The sequence below is a fragment of the Equus caballus genome, chromosome 15 (genome assembly GCF_041296265.1).
Source record: "Equus caballus isolate H_3958 breed thoroughbred chromosome 15, TB-T2T, whole genome shotgun sequence".
Lineage (NCBI taxonomy): Eukaryota > Metazoa > Chordata > Mammalia > Perissodactyla > Equidae > Equus > Equus caballus.
In genome coordinates this window covers 105,952,662-105,978,894 of record NC_091698.1, presented here as the reverse complement: position 1 = coordinate 105,978,894, position 26,233 = coordinate 105,952,662, and the positions used below count along the sequence as shown (strand labels likewise).

General features: G+C 51.6%; 1 protein-coding gene across 1 annotated transcript in view; it reads left to right on the top strand.

The window, feature by feature from the left end:
• TPO (thyroid peroxidase) overlaps positions 1 to 25,423 on the top strand; it is a 70,821-nt gene extending 45,398 nt beyond the window's left edge. Inside the window, exons 14-16 of the mRNA XM_070236806.1 lie at positions 7,656 to 7,787; positions 9,469 to 9,568; positions 24,486 to 25,423. Of these exons, the coding sequence (XP_070092907.1) occupies positions 7,656 to 7,787; positions 9,469 to 9,568; positions 24,486 to 24,672 (419 nt within the window). The 3' untranslated portion in view covers positions 24,673 to 25,423. The remainder of the gene's footprint in view (positions 1 to 7,655; positions 7,788 to 9,468; positions 9,569 to 24,485) is intronic.
• The last annotated feature ends 810 nt before the right edge of the window (positions 25,424 to 26,233 follow it).

The window sequence follows — 26,233 nt, the reverse complement described above, 5'->3', positions numbered from 1 at the left end:
AAAAAACGCTAGCCTGGACTGGAAAACCTTTTTTAAGCTGCTAACGCAATCTCACACCCTCAGATTTGCATCCGCAGTTTGAGGGCCAGGGAGCTGAGGCAGGCGTACCCCCACATCTCTTTAGGTTTTGGTCACAAGTGATGGACAAGGAGAGCAACCCAGAGAATCGAGATGACGCCGAGGAGAGCTACAGGCGAGGGCGTTCCTCCCAGAGCGCCCAGACTCATCTTCCAAACACTTCTCGCCATAGGAACCCGCCATTCTGAACCACGGTGACAGCTGCACGCGTTTGTTATTCCCGTTAACTACCTCTTTGATTACTCCCGATAATTGGGTTCTGCAGCTCATCCTTCAGGAGCAAAAAGTACAACAAACCTCGGAGTTTTTAGTGCGGTTTTGGCTTAGTGTCTGGGCAAAACTGAAATGCTCACTTTACCCAGATTCCTGGTTTTCCGGTTGTCAGTACAGTCAAGGAAGATGTGACGTTATGTCAGGGTCTGGCGTGCTGCATGCTCGGGGTCTAGGAAGACCTCACGTGGTGTAACATCATGTGCGTGCCTTACATCCTTTTTGCCTAAATACCTGGACATCTTATATGTTAATTTTGGCTATTTGTTTTAGGTGTTTATGACCCTAAAGTTCTATTCATAGGGATCTGTGAGGCACAAATAAAAGAGGAGCAAAAGCTTAGAAACAGGCGAGTGACAGAGGGCCCCACATATCCCAGCCCCCGAGTGTGCTTGCCTGGCGGTGCTCAGTGAATGTGTTCCTACTTCCAGCCCGAATTGTCTCCTTAACGTGAGAGGGAGTCCCTGCCTCCTCTCGACAATGCTAAGAATGACACCAAAGTCCTGCTGTTCCTGAAGTCCTTTCACAAGCCATCCATCCACTCGATTCTCTCTTGCACCAACCAGTTCCCACCTCAGTGCCTCCTTACTTGGGCCATCTCAGTGGCTCCTTCTTCCATCTCCCCAACCCTTAGCTTCCACGCGCCTCCATGACTTCAAATGTGAACTGAGGGTGGTGCCGAGGGCTACCTGACTGCTTGTCAACTTAAATCGGTTAAGTGCATGGTAAGAATAACACACTCATATTTAATGTCCAATGCTGTTAACAGAGGAAGTCAAAAGCAGATGGTCAAGACTGGGGTAGGCCCACGTCAGGAACTCTTATGCTGCATAAATTAGCAGTGTGTCCGTTGACTTGGAATACTGTCCAAAATATATCACTAAGTAAAAATTCAAGTTCCAGAGTAATGTGCATGAGGAGAATCCAAGAAGATTTTTTTTTGAGGAAGATTAGCCCTGAGCTAACATCTGCCACCAATCCTCCTCTTTTTGCTGAGGAAGACTGGCCCTGAGCTAACATCCATGCCCATCTTCCTCTATCTCATACATGGGACGCCTACCCACAGCATGGCTTGCCAAGCGGTGCCATGTCCACACCCGGGATCTGAACCAGCAAACCCTGGGCTGCTGAAGCAGAACGTGTGAACTTAACCGCTGTGCCACTGGGCCAGGCCCATGCAGATTTTTTCAAAAGCAGTGGAACCTATTTACTTGTAAGCTATTTATGTGTTTTCATGAAGGTCAGATATGATATCAAAAACATAAAATGTGAGGGGCTGGCCCAGTGGCATAGTGGTTAAGTAAGTTTGCACTTTCCGCTTTGGCAGCTCAGGGTTCACAGATTCGGATCCCGGGCACAGACCTAGCATCACTCATCAAGCCATGCTCTGGCGGCATCCCACATAAAATAGAGGAAGATGAGCACAGATGTTAGCTCAGTGACAATCTTCCTCAGCAAAAAGAGGAGGATTGGCAACAGATGTTAGCTCAGGGCTAGTCTTCCTCACAGATAAATAAATAAAATGTGAGAGGAGAGGAGTAAAAGAGTAGAGCTTTTAGCAAGAGGTCAAACTTAAGAGACCATCAACTCAATATAGTCTGTTGTATACATATGATTACATATGGTAATCACAAATCAGAAACCTATAATAAATACACAAATAATTAAGAGAAAGAAACCCAAACATAATACTAAAGAAAGCCATCAAATCACAAGGGAAGAGAGCAAGAGAAGAAGAAAGGAACAGAGAAGAACCACAAAAACACCCAGGAAGGGGGGTGGGGGGTGGGGGGAGGGCACAAAGGGTGAAGTGGTGCACCCACAACATGACTAACAATAATGTAAAACTGAAATCTCACAAGGTTGTAATCTATCATAATCTTAATAATAATAATAAAAAAAACACCCAGGAAAAAAGTAACAAAATGGCAATAAGTACCTACTTATCAATAGCTACTTTAAGTGTCAGTGAACTAAATGCTCCAGTCAAAAGGCACAGGGTGGCTGACTAGATCAAAAAACAAGACCCACATATATGCTGCATACAAGAGACACACTTCAGACCTAAAGACACTCAGAAACTGAAAGTAAAATGATGGTAAAAGATACTCTATGCAAGTGGCAAAGAAAAGAAAGCTGGGGTAGCATTACTTATATCAGACAAAATAGACTTTAAAACAAAAAATGTAACGAGAGACAAAGAAGGGCACTACATAATGATAAAGAGAACAATCCAACAAGAGGATATAACACTTGTAAATATCTATGCATTCAACACAGGAGCACCTAAACATATAAAGCTATTCATTAACAGACATAAAAGGAGAAATAGACAGTAACACCATAATAGTAGGGGATTTTAAGACTCCACTTACACCAATGGATAGATCATCCAAACAGAAAACCAATAAGAGAACATTGACCTTAAATGACACATTAGATCAGATGGACTTAGTAGATATATACATAACATTCCATCCAAAAACCACAGAATATACATTCTTTTCAAATGCACATGGAACATTCTCCAGGATTGATCACATATTAGGCCACAAAACAAAATTTAAGAAGATTAAAATAACACCAACCATCTTTTCTGACCACAACGGTATGAAACTAGAAATCAACTACAGGAAGAAAATTGGAAAAGCCACCAATCTGTGGAGATTAAACAAAATGCTACTGAACAATGATTGGGTCAACAAAGAAACCAAGAGAAATAAAAAAGTAGATAAGAGTATAAGAGATTACTACAAAAAGCTACATGCCAACAAATTGGATAATCTAGAAAAAATGGATAAATAATTAGAATCCTACAACCTTCCAACACTGAATCAAGAAGTAGAGAATCTGAATAGACCAATCACCAGTAAGGATATCAAAACAGTAATAAAAAACCTCCCCCAAAATAAAAGTTCAGCGCCAAATGGCTTCCCTGGTGAATTCTACCAAACATTCAAAGACTTAATACCTATCCTTCTCAAGCTTTTCCAAAAAATTGAAGAGGAGGGAAAGCTTCCCAACTCATTCTATGAAGCCAACTTTAGCCTGATGCCAAAACCAGACAAGGACAACAGAAAAAAAGAAAATTATAGGCCAGTATCACTGATGAACATCAATGCAAAAATCCTCAACAAAAGGGGCTGGCCTGGTGGAGTAGTGGTTAAGTTTGCACATTCTGTTCCAGTGGCCCAGCATTCACAGGTTCAGATCACAGGTGCAGACCTACACACTGCTCATCAAGCCAATCTGTGGCAGCATCTTACATACAAAACAGCGGAAGATTGGCACAGATGTTAGCTCAGAGACAATCTTCCTCACAAAGACAAAAACCCAAAAAAGCCTCAACAAAAGACTAGCAAATCAAATACAATAATGCATTAAAAGATCATACAGCATGATCAAGTGGGATTTATTCCAGGGATGCAGAGATGGTTCAGCATCCACAAATAAATCAATGTGATAGACCACATTAAGGAAATCAAGAATAAAAATCACATTATCATCTCAATAGATGCAGAGAAAGCATTTGACAAGACACAGCATCCATTTATGATAAAAGCTCTCAATAAATTAGTATAGAAGGAAAGTATCTCAACATAATAAAGGCCATATATGATAAACCCACCGATAATATTCTCAATGGAGAAAAACTGAAAGCCATCCCTCTAAGAACAGGAACCAGACAAGGACGCCCACTTTCACCACTCTTAATTAACATAGTATTGGAAGTCCTAGCCAGAGCAATCAGGCAAGAAAAAGAAATAAAAGTGATCCAAATTGGAAAGGAAGAAGTGAAACTGTCACTGTTTGAAGATGACATGATTTTACATATAGAAAACCCAGAGAACCTACCAAAAAACTTTTAGAAATGATAAATTAATAAGGTAAAGTTGCAGGATGCAAAATCAACATACAAAAATCAATTGCATTTCCATATACCAGCAACAAAGTAGCAGAAAGATAAATTAAGATACAATACCGTTTACGATTGCAACAAAAAGAATAAAATACCTAGGAGTAAACTTAACCAAAGAGGTGAAAGATCTGTACACTGAAAACTATAAAACATTGTTGAAAGAAATCGAAGAAAACACAAAGAAATGGAAAGAGATTCCATGCTCTTGGATTGGAAGAATTAGCATAGTTAAAATGTTGATACTTCCTAAAGCAATCTACAGATTCAATGCAATCCCCATCAAAATTCCAACAACATTTTCCACATAAATAGAACAAAGAACCCTAAAATGTATATGGAACAAGAAAAGACCCTGGATAGCCCAGAAATAAACCCACACATCTATGGACAGCTAATTTTCGACAAGGGAGCCAAGAGCATACGGTGGAAGGAGAGTCTCCTCAATAAATGGTGTTGGGAAAACGGGACAGTCACATGCAAAAGAATGAAAGTAGACCCTTATCTTACACCATACACAAAAATAAACTCAAAATGGATTAAAGACTTGAATGTAAGACCTGAAACCATGAAACTTCTAGAAGAAAACATAGGCAACATGCTCTTTGACATCAGTCTTAGCTGCATATTTTCAAGTACCATGTCTGACCAGGCAAGGGAAACAATAGGAAAAATGAACAAATGGGACTACGTCAAACTAAAAAGCTGCTGCACAGCAAAGGAAACCATCGAAAGAATGAAAAGACAACCTAACAATTGGGAGAAGATATTTGCAAACCGTACATCAGATAAGGGGTTAATATCCAAAATGTATAAGGAACTCATACATCTCAGCAACAACAAAGTAACAACCCAATTAAAAAATGGGTAAAAGATCTGAACAGAGATTTCTTCAAAGAAGATGTACAGATGGCCAACAGGCACACGAAAAGATGTTCAACGTCACTAATGATTAGGGAAGTGCAAATCAAAACTATGGTGAGATATCACCTCACACCTGTCAGAATGGCTGTAATTAACAAGACAAGAAATAATAAATGGTGGAGACGATGTGGAGAAAAGGGAACCGCCATACACTCCTGGTGGGAGTGAAAATTGGTGCAGCCACTATGGAAAACGGTATGGAGAGTCCTCAAAAAATGAAGACTAGGGCCAGCCTCATGGCATAGTGGTTAAGTCAGGTGTGAACCACTTCTGCGGCCCGGGTTCCAGGGTTCAGATCCCAGGCACGGACATACACCACTCGCCAGCCACGTTGTGGTAGCGACCCACATATAAATTGGAGGAAGATTGGCACCGATGTTAGCTCGAGAAGAATCTTCCTCACCAAAAAAAAAATTACGACTAGAACTACCATATGATCCAGCTGTAGGTCTTCACCCGGATCGCGTGCCAATGTATCTGTGGTTGCAGGAAGCAAGGTCTCTGGCTCAGCTGGATGTTTAATACCCGCAGTCAAATGAGATTCGCTCCTCTCTTCTCAACCCTGCACATCCACTAAAATCCATCCACACAAAAATCTCATGGAATGGGAAAACTAGCAAATGAATTGTGATGAATTGCTTTCCAGGGCTTTAAAGCCGTGAGTTCAAAATGGACAAAAACCTCTGTCTGCGGCTTTCTGCTGTGGTTATTGCCAGGAGGTCAGGTAATAAATGACTACAGTAAATGCTTCCGTGTCTGTTGCAGAGAATGAGACGGGCAGTCAGCACAATGTGCTCAGGGGACAGGAACGTCTGTGCCGATGTCGGGGCCAGCCGGGGCAGGGCTCGGGGACCCATCTGCAGCTCTTCTTGGAAGCAGAGAAACCTGGGAGAAACCTGGCCAGGCAGGTGGAGCCTCGGCCCTCCTGCAGATTGATGGGGGAACCTGGGGACGCATGGGCCTGAGCCAGCTCCCCCTCCTTTGTGAGGAAATTCTGGCTGAGTCCTAGCCCCCAGCACCTCAGAATGCACCTTCTTAGGAAATAGGGCCTTTGCAGGTGGAATCAAGTTAAAATGAGGGTACAGGATAGGCCCCAATCCGATAGACTGGTGTCCCTATGAGAAGACGAGAGACAAAGAGGGAAGACGGCGCTGTGAAGACAGAGGATGAGGAGATGCATCCACAGGCCAGGGGACACCAGGGACCGCCAGCACCATCAGGGGCTGGAAGAGGCCAGGAAGAGTCCTCCCACAGAGTCCTTGGGGGAGCAAGCGTGGCCTGCCTGGCCTTCTGGCCTCCAAAGCCTTGGGAAGGGAGATCTGTGTTGTTTGAAGCCCCTAGTCTGTGTGCACGGGGAGCTCCACATGGCTAAGTCTGAGCTCAGGGCACTGGGCGAGGCAGAGGAGCAGAGAAAGCAGATGCTGCTCGGAGGGAATTGTGCCAGGAAAGGGCTGCGCTGGGGGACAGGGGAGCCTGAGGCACAGCTGCTCTGCAGGGCCTGCCGGTCCTTCCCTGCCAGTCCATCCCACATTTCACATCCCACATCCCACGTCCCACATCCCACATCTCACATCCCACATCCCACAACCCACGTCTCACTTCCCACATCCCACATCCTACATCTCACATCCCACATCCCACATCCCACATCTCATATCCCACGTCTCATATCCCATATTCCACATCCCACATCTCACATCCCACGTCTCATGTCTCACATCCTACATCTCACGTCCCACATCCCACATCTCACATCCCACATCTCATATCCCACGTCTCACATCCCACATCCCACATCCCACATCCTACATCCCACATCTCACATCCCACATCTCACATCCCATGTCTCACATCCCATATCCCACATCCCACACGCCACATTTCACATCCCATATCCCACATCCCACGTCTCACATCCCACATCTCACATCCCATGTCTCACATCCCATATCCCACATCCCACACGCCACATTTCACATCCCATATCCCACATCCCACATCTCACATCCCATATCCCACATCCCACATCTCACATCCCACATGCCACATCCCACGTCTCCTGACCCACATCCCACATCTCACGTCTGTGGGGTGGTTGCCGTGTTTCGGGGGCAGCGACTTGGATTTTCATGCTGTCGTAACAAAACCAAGCACAGTCGCATATTCCTTCTGCCCCCACCCCATGTCCTGGCTCTGTGTGACAGCATGCACACGTGGCTGCCCGAGGCACGGTGCCACCTTAGACGGACGCTGTGTCCAGAAAGGCCTTGATATGGTCAGCTATAGACAGAACACCTCCTAGTAACTTCTACGATAGACAGACACAGCCACAGCTCCGAGTCACTCTTCCCCGCTGGCTGGGGACTCCACACGGCCCCAACCCCTCGACACTCGGGCCTGCAGGAGGCCGAGGTGGGGGATGCAGGCCCTGTCTCAGATGGGCCTGACCTCTGCCCTGTGTGTGTAGACATCAACGAGTGTGAAGACATGATGGACCCTCCCTGCCACCTGTCAGCCCGCTGCAAGAACACCAAGGGCAGCTTCCAGTGCGAGTGCACAGATCCCTATGTGCTGGGAGAAGACGGAAGGACCTGCGTTGGTGAGATGGCTCTCCTCGTGCATCCTGACGGGGGGTGGGGAGGCGGCGTGTCTGACACGGCACCCTCAGGGACGACTGAAGGTCATCCTTCTAGCTGTGCTGTGGCTGGTGTTTCGTGCATGTCCACTCCACTACCTCTCAGATGCTGGGGGGAGCAGGGGACCAGCCAGTTCATTCCTAAACTTACAAGACTATTGTGAAATACTCAACAGTGCAGCCCTGGTCCAAACTGTCAGCCAGCTTCATCCCCCAGGGAATTACCTCTGGGAAGTAAGCATGACGTTTAATCCCCACATACAGAACAGAGAGGTTAAATGACTTGCTCGGGATCACACAGCCTCTCAGTTGTAGATCTGGGAATTGTAGCTTGGCTTCTAGATCCTGTAGAAGAAAAATGATGCTAATACTTGTTAAAATGGCAAGACATTTTATCCTCACTACTGCAGCAGGGGAGGGAGACCTCCATACAGAACTGAGCTCAACCCCAAACATAGCAAAGGCAGCTGGAGATTTACAGCCAACGGGCGAAGTAAGGGTCCATGGAAGGAACAGTTCCCAGGGGACTGGGTGGGTGTCAGGGTCTCCTTCGGAGTCGCAGCCGAGCCGCTCACTGGCAGCCCGGCCCGGAGCCCCTGCTTTCCCCTTGGCATCTGCATGGCTGCTTCCCCACAGGCCAGGGCTGGGGAGGACCCTGAGGACGTGAGGCTGGAGGCGTGCCTGGGACGCGGGTGCTGCCGTCCGTCACTAACGATGACTGGGCCTTTCTCGGACAAACAAAGGAGGATGTTCCCAGACAGCTAGAAGCACGGGGAGAACCCCGTGTGGCACGAGGCTTGTGTGTCTCCTCTGCCCTCGGCCCTCCCTCAGGGCTGTGCCCGCCGGGGCGTTGTGCGGGCCGGTCCCTTGTATCTGACTAAAGGCAACGAGAGCAGGAGAGGCGTTCAAAGAGACTTGGTATTCATAGATTGCTTCCGAGGAGCGCAGTCCAGGCAGCTGGATGGTTCAGGCGTCAGATCCAGATCCAGGAGGGTTCACGGGTGCGGTTTGAGCACTGTGGGCAGCAGCAGGCAGCCAGGCGGCTGGAACTTGAAGCCGCGTCGGAGAAGGCGCGGTGGGTGGTAGCCCGTCTGGCTCCCACGGGCTCTGACACCACACGGTGGGGACTGCTCCTTCCCTCGACCGCTGCTTCCCTCCTGCTCGCTTCTGCAGAAAGCACGTGTGCCGAGGGCGTGAAGGCACACGCCGCACAGTGATCTTCCTGCCATCTGCCCACCAGTCACTCGCTCTGCACCCACTTTCTGTCCCTCTTGGGTGCTCTCGGGGTCCCCAGGGTCTCTGCAGTGGGCTCAGCGTGCTCCCCGGGGTCGAGAGGAAGAGAGGTTCACTGTTCCTGATCAAAGGCTGGATGCTGAGCAGTGAGGCCTGTTACCTGAGAAGGGCCGAGGTCTCCCCTGCTCCCTGCAGGCCCCCCTCCCACCTGGGGGGCATGTCTGCACACATGGCTGCTTCCAGGCAGGTCCAGGCAGGTCCATGCAGGTGCATGCCGCTTGGTGCGTCCTGCTGTCTGTTGCATGTGGGGGTCAGCCAGACCCGGGATCAGGGTGGGCTGGGGTCAGACAGGGCACGCTGGCCGCTGCTCTGGGCTCGGCACGCTTGCTGACCAGCTCCGTTCTTGCTCCAGACTCTGGAAGGCTCCCGAAGGCATCCTTGGTCTCCCTGGCCCTGGGTGCCCTGCTCGTCGGCTGCCTGGCAGGTCTCGCCTGGATGGCCATCTGCAGATGGTAAGACCCGCTCCTCGGCTCCACAAGGCCTTTTCCTCTCCTGTGGACAAGGCTGGTGATGATGCTGTGGGATTTTCCTGAAGCCAGTGTGAGTTATCCGTACCCCAACTCACCTATCTCCAGAGCCATTTCGTACAAAGCATTGGACTTTCTGGACCTCTCGTCACGTTTAGATCATGACCGTGGCATGATCATCACACACTTTAGCGGCGTGGGTGCCTGTGGGTGGAGAGGCAGCGAGGGTGATTCTTGCTAAGCTTAAATGATGGCATTGAGACTCTCTCGTTAGGAGTCAAGGGTCTTACAAAGGTTTCTCAGAGAAAAAAGATCATCCCTGGACAAAAATCTCATTTCTGAGTCATCCCCTCCCTTAAGGGCAGACTGCTCGGAAATTGGGAACCTGAGAGTTGAACTTTGATGTTAAAAATGGCACTGCCCTCGGGGCCTTCAGAAGCCCATCTGAGCGTTTCTGGCTGGGAGAGCATTCTCTGCGGGGAACCTGGGGCTGCCTCTAAGGGATGCGGGGGCTGCACGAGCTCCATCTCCACCCCTCTCTCTAATTCTTAACTCACAGCTCTTAAGACTCAGACTCTGAATGTCGCTTAATTTTCTAACACAGTTGTTTATTTTAAGTGGAAAATAACTGATAAAAATAACAACAAAACAAGAAGCCATTGCATCGCAAGTCTGGCCGCAGCCCGTGCCCACCACCAGCATCTGCAGAATGCCCGTGCCATGCTCGCCTCTCTTCTAATCCTTCCTCAGCCCGCCAGGCCTACCCGGAAGAGCCTAGTGTTTCTCTCCGGAGCCGGCTGCCGCGCCCCTTCCTGACCCTTTCCCGGGGCGTTCCCGCTTCTGCCAGCCTGCAGAGCCCCTGGCTCTGTGACGCTCGGCACGGCCCACACCACAGCCCCCAGCATTGCGGGCTGTGTCCACTGCTCCCCGTTGCTTTTGGTGCGATATTCCAGTAATGCGATAAGCTCAACATTTCAGCAACCCTTGTCCTTTCCAGGGGCTTCTTGGCACATTCAGAAATGCCTCCATGTTTTTGCACATCTTACAGGAATGAATTTTGTTAAATATTCAAAACTGACCCTTAGCGATCAGATCTCACCACTGTGAGGTCGCTGCCGTGCCCACGTCTCATCAACACTTGCCCGTCACGGCCTTCTTCATTCTGAGAGCATGGGAGGGGAAGCTTCTGCGCCTGTGGGCGCTCTGTGCCACTTCTCCGCCTGCTGGGGCCGCACCCTCAGTCCTGCAGGCTCCCGTCTGCCTGCTGCTGTCGTCTGCCCAGGCCTCATTCCACACATGCGTTCACAGGCTATCGGGTAAATGATATGTACGTGACAGACTTTCTAACACGTTCCTAATTCTGACAGCGCCAACATGTGCCACGGTTCAGATAAAACTGTGAGATGTTCCTTCAAATAAAGAACTAACAGGAAGAGCCAGCAGAGATGGGTCAGATGCTAAGTTTTAGTTGCTATCTCGTTTAATCTTCCTTTTGATGGTATGAGGGGGGCCCTTGTCATGAGCTGGACTGTGTCCGCCTAATTCAGATGCTGAAGTGCTAACCTCTAGTCTCTTGGAATGTGACTGTATTTGGAAATAGCGTTGTTGCTGCAGATGTGTCTGGTTAAGAGGAGGTCGTGCTGGACTAGGTGGGCTCTCAGCTGATACGCTGGTGTCCTTATGATAGGGGATGTTTGGACACAGACACAGGGAGACTCCACATGAACATGAAGGCAGAGATTGGGGCGATGCGTCTACAAGCCAAGGAATGCCGAGGATGGCCGGCAACCAGCAGAAGCCGGAGAGAGGCCTGGAACGGATTCTCACTCAGCCTCGCAAGGACCCAGCCACGCCGACACCCTGACCTTAGATGACTGGGCCCCAGGACTGGGAGACCATAGATTTCTATTGACCCAGCCCCCCAGTTCGTGGCTTACTGCAGCCCTAGAAACTAACACAATACTGGTACTTCATCCATTTTCAGATGTTGTCACTTGCCTGAGGCTGATAAGCAGTGAAATAGTTTCTTAAGCCCAAGGTCTGCCTGATCTGAAGGCCGTGTTCTTGGCCACTGGGCCCTCCTGCCCCTCCTCAAAGGTGACTGGGGCGGGGAGTGTGATGACACCTTCTGGGCTGCGGTTTTGACTAATCGTTGACTGTTAACCCCTACGTCCCTTGAAGGCGCCACTGCTTACTGTTTTTGGGAGAAGGTGACTTTAACACTTAAACAGTGTCTGTAGCTTCACGTGGGGCGGAGGCAGGAAATATTCTCCAGGTGTTAAGAATCACGTGGTCCTAGAAGCCTGGACGTTGCCAATAGTTAACACCCTTAGCTAACCGTGAAATCAACTGAGCAATAAACACCTCAAATTAGCTGGATTCTGTAACCATATGTCCTAAATATTCACATTGTGAAAAACTGATACTGCCGTAATTTGGTATCCATATGCAATTTTGCATTTGTGCACATCTCTGTTAAACATCTGTCACTTTATCATCATGAAAAATGCCACGCCTCTGGCCCACCACAGGGAAAATCACTGTTTCTTTAAGATTGACAGCATAAATTAAATGAAGACCTTTCCAAGGAAATCTGGGAGGGAAGGACTCTGCTTCACTTGATTTTAGACTCTGGAGCCCTGAAAATATACTGCTGAGCACCACTTTGGTCTGCAAAGTATCGCTCACCTGAAGGACACAGGAAGTCGGACGTCAACTCGTGAAAACCACCTGAGGCTGGAGGCGGTTGGCGGGCCTGGGACCAGCCTGGGGAGTCACTCTGCCCCAACCCTCCTGAGTCACCGCAGGCTCCTCACACCCCTGATGGAGTGAGCCTAAGCTGCAGGTCACTCACTCCAGAAAGGTCTTCCCAGCGCCTGCGCCGAGTCACTCTGCACCGCTCCAGTGATCTGAACAGCAAGCAGCCTGCGCTGCCTCTGCATCTCGGCTCCCTGAGCCTCAGCAGCCTGATCTCTGCCCTCGGGGTTGTGAGGTGAGGACCGACGAGAGAGACACACACACACAGAGGGAGAGACAGAGAGATAATCAGGCAGAGACACACACACACACAGAGGGAGAGACAGAGAGAGAACCCAGCACAGTTTCCGGCACGTATCAACCGCTCAATAAACCTTAATTTCCATTCCCAGTAAAACAGAAATGTTCTGGTTCTCTCCCCTTCTCCCATTTTTGCCTACCCTACTATTTTGTATTATTTGGGGTCTAAGGCTATATATTTGGGGGCAATGACATTTAATATAAGCATTCCAACTGGAAATGTAACAACATTGATTATTTTCACTGAAAAACTGATCCAGAGTTAAATCCGTTAAACCAGCTTTTTTTACACTATTAAAACACTCAGTTTTTACACTATTTACTTTGTTGAAATTATATTCACCGAGATGAATTCTTTTCTATGCAATTTGAACCTATTTTAAAAAAAATGGGTTCATTGATCGCTTCCTTGGGACGTTTCCGTTTTGCTAAGTAATCTTCAGCCGAGGAGCGCTTTCCTTTGGGCCGTGTTTCTGCAAGTCCAAACTTCCTAGGTCAACGTTTTCAGTCTAAATTTCATCGAGACTTTATGTACCTGCTGATTCTTAGTCAAAGGAAACTATTGAATGTACAGTGTCGATTTCTTCTGATTTGCTCTCATTTTTATTATTTGACTCGACTTTAATTTTTCGCCCTCATTTTCAGGTCCAGGCGCCCCAAGTGTGATTTTCATTTTTTCTCTGTCTATGGTGAATTTTACCCTGTGCCTTTTGCTGATTGGCACCTGCCTTTTTACTGTTATTTTTACTAGTAGTGTGCATTCTAACAGAGAGGAAAGACGACAATTTGCATTTATTTCCAAGGAATCCAGGAGACTGTGGATCGGTTTCCCCCAGACAACACTGGTTTCTCCTGGTCCCGGACCATTAACCTTCTCTCCGGCTGGCCTCCTGCGACTCTGCACACTGCTTGTCCATTGGTGCCGTCCCTCCAGCCTCGGCTCGGGAGCTCTCTCGCGTCCCTCCTGCTCTTCATTATTAGATGTCTACGTGTCTGGGGACTGGGGCCAGCGGGTTAGCCCGAGGGAGACGTGGGACATCGCTGATCCTGCCACCGGATCCCGGAACCCAGAGCTGGGTGTGGCAAGCATGTGAACCGAGGGTGCCCGAGCACCCTCCCGACCCCTGCCCCCTGTCTCAGTGTCAGCGTGCCCCAGAGAGCCAGCCCGGAACCCGACAGGAGGCGGGGTTCCCAGCCCGGCTGTGCTGAGTGTTATCCCTGAAGTCATCAGGGATATGTTTCCTGTAAGTGCTGGAGGCCGCCGTTGGAGAAATTTATCCCGAGACTTCCCGGCACTTGGGGGTTGAGACCCCTCGGTAACCTCAGGACCCCATCAAGTGTCGATTCCCTTGTGGGGCCCGTGGCTGACACACCGACTTCCTGCTCACTCCTGGCCGGGACCCAACTGGCTGGTGGTTGAGGATCCGAACACCCGCGGAGAGCACCGCAGAGCGTGGAAGTCGGGGGCTCTCGTTGGCTGATTTGGCGAATTAAGAAGTGCTCACTATGCCCAGGCCTTTTGAGAGAAGTTAAGTGACATTGCCGGACCCTGGCTGCTTGGAGGGGAAGTGGCTTGAGGACCGACGCATTCTAGGAGAACGGCGGGACGGGAAGTGAGCCCCCACGTGAAGCCCCCTTGGGCTTTTCTTAGCTTAGATGCATTTTACTGAGAAGTCCCAGCAAACTCTGCTTATGGACAAGATGTTTCTTTCTTTCTTGAAATAAGGGTCACCCTGCTCCTGGGTGTATTGCCGCAGAAGCCGGGGCACGTCCTCTGCCCTCCCCGTCTCCCCTGGAGTCACCCTCCTCGGCTGGATGGAGCCCAGCCCTCCTCTTCCAGGTCTCGGGAGTGGACCTTGGGTTGTTTTCCCGCATGGATCCAATCACACTTATCCAACCAGCGCTGCCGTGAGGGCGCGTGGCTCGGCAGGCGTGGCTGTTCCCACCTGTTCCGAGCCCTGCCCTCCTCGTCTCCCGGCCACCAGCCCAGGACAAGGTGCCCGCTGTCGTCAGTGGAGACAGGCCACGCTGAGCCGAGCTGCACCGCAGGATCCCCAACCCTGCCCAAGCAGAGCGGGTCTTGTCGGTGGGTTGTGATGTCGGGGCAGCTCTGCACCCCGGGGCTCCAGGGACAGAAGCCTCGGCCGTGCACACAGCCACGGCCACGAAGCAACAGTGCAGAAATGGAGCTGCCGGCGATCTTACCATCACAATCGTGATGTGGCAGGAGGGTTTGTGGTTTTAGGAAAAAAGCAATTATTGCAAAGAACAGTATTCCACATTGCTGAAGGCTTTAAAGTGACGGGCCTTTGCTCAACTTCAGGCGTGAGTCTACCTTGTGAGCTATGTTCTTGATAAGCAGTGAGGAACAGGAGTAAACTGATGCCCAAACATTGGAGAACCTGGCGACAAGACACGGGTGTGAGGGCTGAATGCCCGACTCGAAGGAGCAGGCGCAGCTCTGGAGCTCCTCGCCTCACCTCGCGGTGGAGGGTGCGTGGAGAGCTTGCCGCAGAGTCCACCCACCCCCGCCCTGCAACGTGAAATCAAATGGCCAAGGCATGTGCGAGCACTTAGTAAACGGGAAAGCTTTAGGGTTAGTGTGGTTGTTGACTCATCCTGTGATGGTCTTTAACAAGGTGTGAGGATTGCCTTTCTGAAAAGTCGTCCAGTCACAGGCTTGTGGCCAATGTTGACGGTGATCCGTTCCCAGCCCACATCTGCTCCTGGTTTTCCGACACTGCCCTCAGAGAGGTGAGCTGACGGTGGGCTGAGCCTGGCCACGCAGGGTCCACACAGTGAGTTGACCAGTGGTTTCACTGCCCTCTCCACCCCACAAAACCCAGCCTGACACTCCTCAAAGTTTTGTGAGAAGTAATCTTGACAGTCCACTCCTCAGGAGTTCCCTGCAGACACCCCCGCTCAGGAGAAGACCTCAGGGAGCCTCATCGGCCGTAGGGTCATCGTGCTCAGTCACCTCTTCACCCGGTGGAAGGCCAGGACACCAGGCAGCTCTATAATGAGGATAGATCCACTTGCCTCCGGCAATTCTCAGCTGAAAACTGGGTCACTGTCACCTGTCAAGTGCCGTCTGTCACCTCCAATCAAAGACAGAACTTTGGGGCAGAGGCGGGAGGTGGAATGGCATGTCCCCGTTCCCGATTACAGTCCTCGGCTCACGCAGCCATATGCTGCCCCGTGCCCTTCCTTCTGGGTCATTTCAGATACGTCGCTCCGAGGGCTCCATCCAGCCAGTTGCTGTGGCAGGCCCCTCCTCCCATTTACAGACACCAAAGTCTTCCCTTCCCTTTGTTGGAATTGGCAGAGCTGGTTATTTTTACAAACTGAGAAGCCAGCATCACCTTTGTGTGGTCAACAGAGCTGAACACAGATGTGGGCCCCTCCCGCCTGACGGCCCACACGCACTGCCTCTTGGAAGACCCCCGAGTGTCACTGGAGGCCCTCCTCACACGAGTGGCAGTGAGGACGCCTCTGCAGGAATCTGTGTCCTGGGAGACGCTTGGTCTGTGGGAGCTGACTGGTGACCACTGCTGTCCCCATGTCCACTCCCAGTATTCGGAATCTCAGGCAAGAAAAAGGACGTGAGACTCGATTCTCTGCAGCCTGCAGAAGAGACAGAGAAAGCTGTGGGACCCGGCCCTCCTTCCCGCGCCCGTCTGTTCGAATGAAGCTTTCCTGTTGCATGGGGTCGTGAGGGGCCCAGAACTGCCATTTTGAATCTTAAAAACCTTTATTTCCACCAACATTGTGATGGTGGCTGCAGACCAGGCAGTGAATCCATAATATTATTGTTGCTGTTAACTTTCTCTATTTATCAATTTCTTTTTAAGTAAAACAGAGTTGTGTTTATCACACTGAGGGATTAAGTGGGAAGAGTTTCAGCGTAGTTATTTTTTCCTGCCATGCAATATGGTTCCAGGCGAATGCCCCGTCTCCTGCGACGGCCACACAGCCACAGCCGGCACCCGGCTCCGTCCTCCTTCAGGGGTCTCGCCTCGGTCACGGTGCCCCGTGCTCTGCTGTGTCTTCATCGGACTCTGACCAGTCGCTGGCCAGTCCGACTGCACCTTTGTTCTTTGAACATTCATTTCCTTTTGTCCCCCAGCCCTTAGCTCTGTCCATCCGTCCGTCTGTCTATCTCTGTGTCTCTGTCTCTCTCATTCACACACACACACACACACACACACACAGCCTAACAGAGAAGTCCCAATTCCATGGACCTCGTCCTCCCTCCCTCCCTCTCTGCACCTGGGGAAACACACGGAGACCCTGCTCTGCACATGGACAGTCTCAGGGCCCTCCTGCTCTGGCCCACAGTCCGTGAGCAGGGACTCACTCACTTGCGGGGCAGGGTCCAGCGAGAAAGTCGACTCGTCAGGGCCCTGAGGACTGAGAGCGGTGTTCAGAGTCCCCACTCTCCTTCTCCAGAAGAGAATCCGACTTGCCTGAAGCCAAACAAGCTTTTTCCTGGCAGGATGGGCCTGGCAGTCATCCTAGGGGACCCCGCCCCCACGCCACCCTGTCTCCAGCTGGACTGAAAGGCACCACTGTCCAGTCCTCTGGCCTTGTCTCTGATGGCGTCCAGTGCTGCCCTGCTGACCAGAAGCTGCCGGTCCACTTGCCACTTCCTCCTCAAGCGCCCTCTGCCCTCATGTGGACCGCTGAGCCTTCTGCAAACTCTCAAGAGTGTGTTACGACTCGTTTCTGATTCTGCCGGTGCAGCATTCCGGCCCAGCTCCGTCTCAACCCAGGAAATCTCTACGAGCAGAGACTCGAGGGGAGGAGGTGGGGCTGTGGGGAAGGCCAGTGCAATGTGGCAGGTCAGAGGGCCTGGCGGTGCGGGAGAGAACGCCTTTTCTGCCGGGGAGCTGAGCCGTCAATGTCATTTTGACTAATCAGGCTCCATTCCCCTCCCCACCCCTAAAAAGACTTTTCATCTTTTACTGGAAACTGCTTTGGTCGAAAGCTTGAAACTAGACAGATTTAAGTCAACCACAACGGGAGCAGTAGACACAGTGAAAAAAGAGAGTTTGGATTCTCAGGTTAAATTGATGCAAGACTCTGGTCAAAATGAGCTTTGCCCCATTTACGGGCAGTTGCTGAGTAAGTTGCCCCTTCGCTGTGTGTCTCACAGAATGGCTGCGGCAGCCTGTGTTCACTGTGGGCGTCTCAGCTGTCGCAGTGGAGGCTAAAGGCAGCGGATCTCTGAGCCCAGAGCCTGGGCCCGGAGGACCGAGAGGCGACTTGTGTCTGTGCTGCGAATGATGGGAGATGCCCTCGAGGTGCCACATTCCAGTGCGGGTAAGCAGGGCTGCCCACCTCTCAGATCCCCTGTGATTCCGACGGATCCGTTATCCAGCTTCCAGCCGGAGCAGCAGCCCACCACTCACACCCACCAAGGGCCGTCTGTGCTCTCATGGCTGCGTCTCCGTCCCTCTCTCCATCCCTCACTTTCTTCTCAAATGAGGGAGAATGGGGAACGTGCCTGTCTCCTCTCCTTGAGGACAGGGGCCCGGTCTCAAGCGCTCTGTGAGGCCCCTTTCCTGGCCACGTCCCCATCTCCGCTCCGCGCCATCCGTGCTGCTCCTCGTCTCTCCTAACTCTTTCCTGCAGATGCTCAGGATTTCCCAGCATCCGCCTCTGGTTCGTGCCCGGATCTTTCCGTAGAATATCCTGCCCTTAGCATCTCAGCCCCACCCCCATACGTTCGAATCTTCGCCTTAGCCTCGCTTTGCAGGACGTGGTTTCTCCCCACTGTGAATCGTTCCTGTCTCCTTTCCCTCGGGCCCGGGCCGACGGCAACCAGCGAGCGAGCAATAATATTTGTCATATTAATAAATCGTTCCTGTGCTGCACAAAGTAAAGAGAGCTGGGCTCAGAGGGATGGGGGCACCCGTTCCTGTTTGTAAAGTGCTTAAGGAGAAAAGTGAATTCAAATAGTGAAATAACCGTACGTACAAGTGTACAGAAAAGTCAGGAAGATTTGCCAAGCATTGTTTTAAATTTTTGGTAAAGTATCGGAAACATGCCGGTCACTGAAAACAAAAGCATAAGACCACTCTAGATTACAGTGAGAGTGACACACAGTGCGTAACGCTGCTCGGCGTAAGTTTCTATCACATGAGAAATTCTCTAAGCGTGGGAAGTCCTGCCGACTTTTGTCCACGCCAGTCTTCTCTTTCCAACATCTTCAAGACGTGTGGTCTTCCTGCGAGGAGATTTCACTTGGGGTGTGGGTGGGTGAGAAGATGGATCCAGGGTGCTCAGGCGGAGCTTGGGGTGGCGCCAGAGCCCTGCCCCCTGGTCTCTGCCTGCAGGAGGTCCCTGGGGCCGCATAACAAGTACTCTAAAACAACAGCAATGTATCTCTCCCAGTACCGGAGGCCACAAGTCCAGAATCAAGACGTCAGCAGGATCGTGCTCCTTCTGAAGTCTCTGGGGGGGCTTCTTCCTGCCTCTCCAGCCTCTGGGGTCCCCGGCTGTGGCCTCATCGCTCCATCTCTGCCTCCGTCCTCACGTGGGCTCTTCTCCACGTATTGAAGCTGCGTGCTGAGAATGTGTCTGTGTTGGCTGGAGCAGCACTGATGACTCTGTGGTTTGTGATTGACACAAGCCCTGGAAGTGGGATGCTCATTTCCAGCCCAGCCCTCTCCCCGGAAGCTGGCGGCGCCCCCAGCGCCCTCTCCTCCCTGCTGTGCGGTTCTCAGGTGAGTTTCCTGCTTGGCTGCAGCTCCGGGAGGTGAACTTGCTTTTTGGTCCTTGCTTCTCCTCTCCACCAGGCAAGTGCAGGGGCTTCCCCAGGGGGCATCCATGGGAGACGTCCCTGCCTCCGTTGCGGGCTGGCCCCCGCTCTGAAGCCCAGTGGCTCTTTTTCTACTGTGTACTCACCGCGCTCCATGCAGGGCACTGGTCCAGGCGCAGGGACCCAGCAGGGACAAGCACGAATCCTCTGCTCCCTGGAGCTTTCCTCCCACCTGACGGAGCCCCCTGCAGGTTGACATCTGGATCTCATCTGGGCTGTGTTCTGCCCTCACGAGCTTCCGTGCCTCCATCCACTCTGCCTGCCTAGAGCCCTTGCTGTGGCCACATCTCAGGACGGACAATACAGTTGTTCTGTTCCCTGGGGAGCTAAGGAGACGGGGAAGGGTCAGGAAGGCTGAGTGTGCAGAGGAAGCCGGGGCAGGGCTGTGAGGCTGCGCGTGGCTGCCTCCCCATGGGCGTGCACGTTCCATTCCTGTTCCCTTGTGGCCTCTGTATTTAACAAGGACCGGAGCAGACACAGGTGGGGGCTCCCATCTAGGTAGGAGAACAACATGCAGCTGAGAATTCTAAGGACCTCAAGACGTGTGGAAGCAGGTCCCTGATGGCCAAGGACAGCAGAGCTGGAGAGCAACTGAGATACGGGCGACACCCAACCTTGTCCTCATGCAGTTCCAGCCATTTCTGTCCCTCATGGGCTTTCATGTGGTGTGTGATGCTATTTCAGATTAAATAGTCACAGAATTTTGCTGGTAAAAATACGATAATGTCCAGCCCAAATGGAAGAAACAGAGCAGAGGAAGGTCAATGCCCTGCTGTAGACGGCCTGGGATTCCGCACGCTGCTCTGAGAGTGCCAGCCCCTGGACACGTCGCATAGACACGCAGTGTTCCTCCCTTGGAGTGACTTGAGCAGAGCAGTGAAAACTGTCCCATCACCCACCTGAGCGGCACTAGTCAGGGTGCCCCAGCTCTGGGCAGAGGGGAGACCCTGCACCTGCGGGGTGACAAATTTGACCCTGGCCACCCGCAAGGCCTCCGCCTGGGTGAGAAGTGGTGGGCACAGGAACCTGGACGCCAATGCAGAGCAGGTGAGCTAAGGCCTGTGGCCCCTTTCCCCCTTTCTCAGAGTTGCTTCTTCAGGAGCCTCATTGGTAATTGCTCGCCTACAAAGACCTGCCTCCTGAGTATCAGTTTCTAGTAATTTGTATCTGAGCCATTTTCATACACTTACCAAGAAAAAAGGCCTAAACTCCACAGAGGTTTTTGCACTTTCCTCGTGGACCAAATGAAAATTCTTGGGCCTTGCGCCAGGCTCTGGCTACAGAGCTGTCATTCATGATGAACCGTGACGGCCAAGCTCCTTGTCCCAGGTGGGCTGCCGCAGGTCCCCACAGCAAGGGACGGACAAGAGAACATCACAGAGTCCCGATCTTACAACCTACTTAGTCTCCTGAATTCCACATCAATTTTATTAGGCTACTCTCATTCTTCCCCATGAGGAGTACTTTTCAAAAAGTAAATTGTAAAGCTGTATTTGGAAAACCATAATGTCAAACCAAAGCTGTGTCTTCTTAGGAAAACACACCCACAGTCACCGCCGTACGCAGCCTGGACGCAGCCACAAGACGGTCAGAATGTTATTTAAAGTTATTTAACTGGTCACGTGATTAAACGTTAATTAGGTGCTGCATGAAGAAATAGCTACAATAAAAATAGTTTGCATGTAATCCTATTTTGATTTAACATTAAAAATGACAGGAACCTATCTTCTACAAATTCTTGAATTCTTAGACTGTAAAAAGTTAATTTAAAAACTGAAGTTAACCCTTGCTTTGTTAAATTTTAACATTTTGAGCATCTGTATTAGTTTTCCTTGCTAAGTGTTTTCAAAACACCTAAACCCAGGGGCGCCCATTCCGGGGTCAGGGGGAGTGAGGGCTGGGTGTATTTGGAGCTTCGTGCCTGATTTGATCGGGCTTGAGGCGGGGTGGCGAGAGAGAGGCGTTCCAGTGGACTGAGGCCCACGGCCTTTTCGTCTCTTCACAAGGACTTTTTGAAGATGTGGTAAATGCCCGTGCTCCCCACACAGGTGACGCTGTGTCCTCTGGCTGACAGTCTCGCCACCCTGGCCCCGCACGTCTTCCTGTGAGACCCTGGCCCAGCTGCAGGGTGTCGTGAGGGTCCCGCCAGGACCACACTGCCCAGACTCCTTTTTCCCACTTAATGGATAAAAAATAAAGGAAGAGTGCAACACAACAATCACACCAGAAAAGCCAGGCTGGACACCCTCTGCTGCTCCCTGGGTGTCACTTCAGCTCTTTCCCTCCCTTCAGGTGTTGCCCTCTGACCCTGCTCACCGTCCTGCCCCGCAAGAAGGACATCTTTTACCTGGAAAACTCCATCATCCTACAGCTTCCTGCTCCCCGGGTCATTGTCTGTGAGCTGGTGGGCCTGTGGTGAAGGTCTCGTGCTGCAGAAAGCCGCCAGGGGTCACCACGGTGGTCTGCACCTCTTGCCCTGGCTCACCCAGCACCGTGCACACCACGCAGAAGCGGGCCCGTCTGCAGGAGCAGCGTTGGCGGCAAAAGGGAAAGTCGGAGGCCCCCGCCCGCCCGTGACAGCCTCGGTCTCACAGTTCACTGGCTGCTCCTCAGGAGAAACCCACCAGGATCCCCCTTCTGAGGGGAGGGCAGAGCACAGCTGGATCCTCCAAGCGTGAGTGGATCCAGGCGTTTCTGCCCCAAAGCAGCCGGTGCTTCAGCATGTAAGGAGTAAACTCCATCCCAAAAGGCCATTCGAGTGGCCTTTGTCTCCCACAGGCTTTTGGACAGGCCAAGTTTGAGTTCTTATAACATCCAGTGAAGCAGTTCTGGTCAGTACTTGGTGGCCACAAAACCTATATATCCCCAAATCTTGTTTCTAATAAGAGACGGAGGCTTTCCTTGGAGAGTTGAAGGCTCTGATCAGCTCAACAGGTCGGAACAGAGAAACGTGACGTCTCCTGAAAGGCAGGTGCTCTGGGCCCTAAACGGGATTTTACACTCGCTGATGTGGCCTCGGGTCCCCAGCAGGAATGGGACATGAGCGAGGACAAGGCCGGGCTCAGGGTCGGGCTCAGCGTCTGGCCGCTCTCGTTGCCGCTCTGGTCTGGGGAAGCGCAGCTTCGCAGCCAGCGTTGAGGGCTTCCGTTTCCAGGCGGGCGGCGCTTCTGGACTTGGGTGAGGTGTGTCGCTGCGTGAGGCCGGGAGACCTAGGTACTCTGTGAACATGCGCACAGCACACACTCCTGTTTAGAGATGACCGCAGCCAGCTTTAACTGAAACAAGTGTGTGAATTGGTGCAGTTTGCACATCTCGGTCCCCTGTGCAGACACCGTCTGTGTCCTGCTCTAACGCCTGTTTATACGGGCAGCCGATGGCGAGGCGAGTGCCGCGTCCGACGGGGCCGGCCGTGGGGCACTGCAGCAGGAGGGACAGAAAACAGACAAGTAAACGAGAGGAGGGCGGGTGGCCGGGCGCGCTCCACAGGAAGCCTCGGTGGTGACATTGGTAGGGGGCATCTCCCGGTGGGGTAGCCAGAGGAGGCCTCTCTGAGGAGCCCCGTTAGGTGGGGCCTGAGGTTTGGAAAGAGGCTGCCACACGCCCCGGACTGTGCATCCCAGACAGAGGGGGCAGCAAACCCAAAGCCCTGGCCTCCAGGGAGCCCGGCCTCCTCCCGGGAGGGATGCGTGGCGACATGCGCTGTCTTGGAACAAGGAAGGAGAGCACCTACTTCCACCCAAAGATGCCTGAGTGGCACAAGAGATCTGCTGACACCGCACAGGCGGCTGCAGGGCAGGTGTGTCAGTGGAACAAGGGAGGCAGGAGCGCCGGCCGGGAGGGGCTGGGAGCGAGCCACACTCCTTGAAACAGTCTGTGGTCTCTGTCTCATTTTTTCTGCTCTGATCTTTGTTACGTCCTTCCTCCTGCTAACTCTGGGCTTGCTTTGTTCTGTCCTTGTTCCCTGAGTCGTCGTGTCGGGTCGTTTGTTTGAGATCTTCCTTCTGTTCTCACGTGGACGTTTATCGCCGGAAACCTCCCTCCAGCACTGCTTGGCGACGTCCATAGGTTTCCGGGTCTCCTTGTTCGTTAGTCTCAAGATACTTCCTCGTTTCCCTTTTGGTTTCTTCTCTGACATGTTGGTTGTTCAAGAGTGTGTTTAACGCACCATGGCTCTCCCAGTTTTAGGATAAACTACTCAGTGGGGCGTAATGCAGCCACTCAAACACTTAAGGAAAGGAGGGGCCCCACCTGGGATCAGTTCAATGACGATAGGAGCAGACAGCGCGTTTCTGAGACAACTACAGTTCCGTAAAATTACATCCAAATGCAGAAATTTCTGGCGTGAACAGGGAAACAGAATAAAGTAAATCTGAGTAGTGGGCTTGTGTGTCATAATTTAATTTTCCTCACAGTTATTGTGACTTTACAAGTGCATTTCTTTACTAATTAAAAGTATGATTGATGGGGCCAGCCTGGGGTGTGGTGGTTAAGGTCACGCACGCCACTTCAGTGGCCCAGAGTTTGCAGGTATAGACCCCGGGCACGGACCCAGCACTGCTCATCAAGCCACACTGTGGCGGCATCCCACATGAAATGGAGGAAGATGGCACAGAAGTTAGCTCAGCAAGAGTCTTCTTCACACACACTCAAAAAGTACAATTAAGTCAGTGAAGCAAGGAGAGGGTGGACGGTGGTGGTCGTGCCCCCTTCTCTGTGCTGCGCTGGGGGTTCCTAACCACTGACCAGCTCCCACGGCCTCTCTCTGATGCTGTGTCATCTGACAAAGATGAAAACCCCATCAGGCTACAAGTTGACTTGGTGAGGTCATAACCCTTCAAGGGGACGTCCTGAGCGCAGAGCCCCCAGGAAGAGAGTCTCGCGGCCCCGGGGAGGCTGCCCAGACGCAGACCTCCCCTGGGCTTCAGTGTCCTCCCTTAGTCACGCGGTACTGTGAATGTGTTTGATGGCACTCGTGGCTCTTGTAACTAGTGATAGTGACACGGGGTGTGTGTTTATCCACAGGGCGCGTTCCGATGCTCAATCCTCGCTGCCCGTGGTGGACGGAGGTGGGAAAGTCGCTTCCCCGGTGCAGGAAATGAGGACTTCGCAGCACAGCGTCCCGGCACAGGGCGAGGAGCAGGTGGGCTCACAGGGTCCCTCTGAGGCTCCAGCTGGCCCGATGTTTCCATTAAGACCCGGGGGTCACTGAGGAACAGTGCTGTTGTCGGTGGGATCATGCGGGCTGACTTCTGTGTTTCTTTTTGATGCGTGGGCCCCTCTCCCTCTGTACCTTCCTGCTGTGTGTGTTTTTATGCAAACTGTGTTTATAAGAGAATGCCAATTGCTGAGACTTTAACATACTTTTTAAAAAGTACGAGCAAATTAGAATCAGTAAGCCGGAGCAAAATGCTTTTCCTTTGTGCCAACGGGTTTCAAAACCCAGGGCTGACTTCCAGGCACCTGCTTCAACATTATCAATTATCTCAGTTATCTCAAGGCCTGGCTGAAGACAGGCAGGAAATTAACTAGAAGCTGAAGGAAAATGTTGCCTTTTAAAATGTGCTTTTTAAACAAATGAAATAATTATAAACAGTGTGAGAAAATCAGTCTAGACTTTCTTTTTACTACTTTTACCTTATAAACATGACCCCAAGTGATGTTATATTAAAAAGTCAGTTCTGCTCACCCCAGGGGGCTGTCCACCACTCAAGCGACAGGCCATCCTCCTGACGGTCAGTGCTGACTGAGTGACCCTGTCCTGGGAGGCGTTCTGTTGCCCAGCAGGATCAGTGTTCGCGCCTGCCTGCCAAGCGTGAAACAGAAAATACCCCCAGCTGGGGTGGGCAGCACGGAGCCCGTTTACATGCACAAACCCTGCCATTTCCCACGTCCCCACTGGGCCCCTAATCCACCTGACTGAGACCCAGGGCCAAGTGTGGGTTCCTGTCTGTGTGCTCAGTGCGGCCTCTGTCCCGCAGGACCCGGCCTGGGGATCCCAGGTCCTTCTCTGCAAGTAGGAACCAGCCGTCACTCCACTCGGGAAGCCGGCATCGGCAAGTGCGGGTCCCCGCTGATTCGTGGGAACAGAGGGCCCGTCGTGGAGTCCGGAGCGTCCTTCCTAGAACAACGCCTGTTCTAGGCATTTCTGTCCTGTATAAAGCGTGTGCTGCCACTGCAGAGTCAAAGTCAGACACGCTCACAGTTGTCTTGATTTTCACGGGGCGGTGACCAGACTGAGCGACAGGACACCTGCACCTTGTCAAATGCTGGTTAGGACAGATGGACAAGGACCTTAAATACTACAAACAGTTTTGAGTTTCAGAAATCACCACTGAGAATGTTTTCCAAATATGGCAAATCTCGTGTTATGTTCTAGTTATGACCCAGCAGGATGAATAAACCTTCCACCTGACAACCTTCCAGCTCTTTCTTATGAACAGCGTCTGATTTGTTCCTCTTTGGGGGGCAGGGGTTGCCATAAAAAGGTACTCACTATTAAACTTATTTATAAACCTTTTCTTCCAAGAAACAAACGCAGGACGTTATTTTCACCAGGCTCGTATCCCAGTCTCACTTTCAATTCTGCCCCTTCTGCTGTAATTTCTTTTTTCCGTCAAAGTCGCTACCCACCTAGCCAGCCTCCCCGCTGACTTGTGACGGACGGCTCCAGCATTTCGTGGCCCGTGGTCGCCTCATCACACAGGGAGGCCCCGAGGATCCCTTCTCCCCTTCCGCCCCGTCCTGGGAGCAGAACTGAGATTTCCGAAACG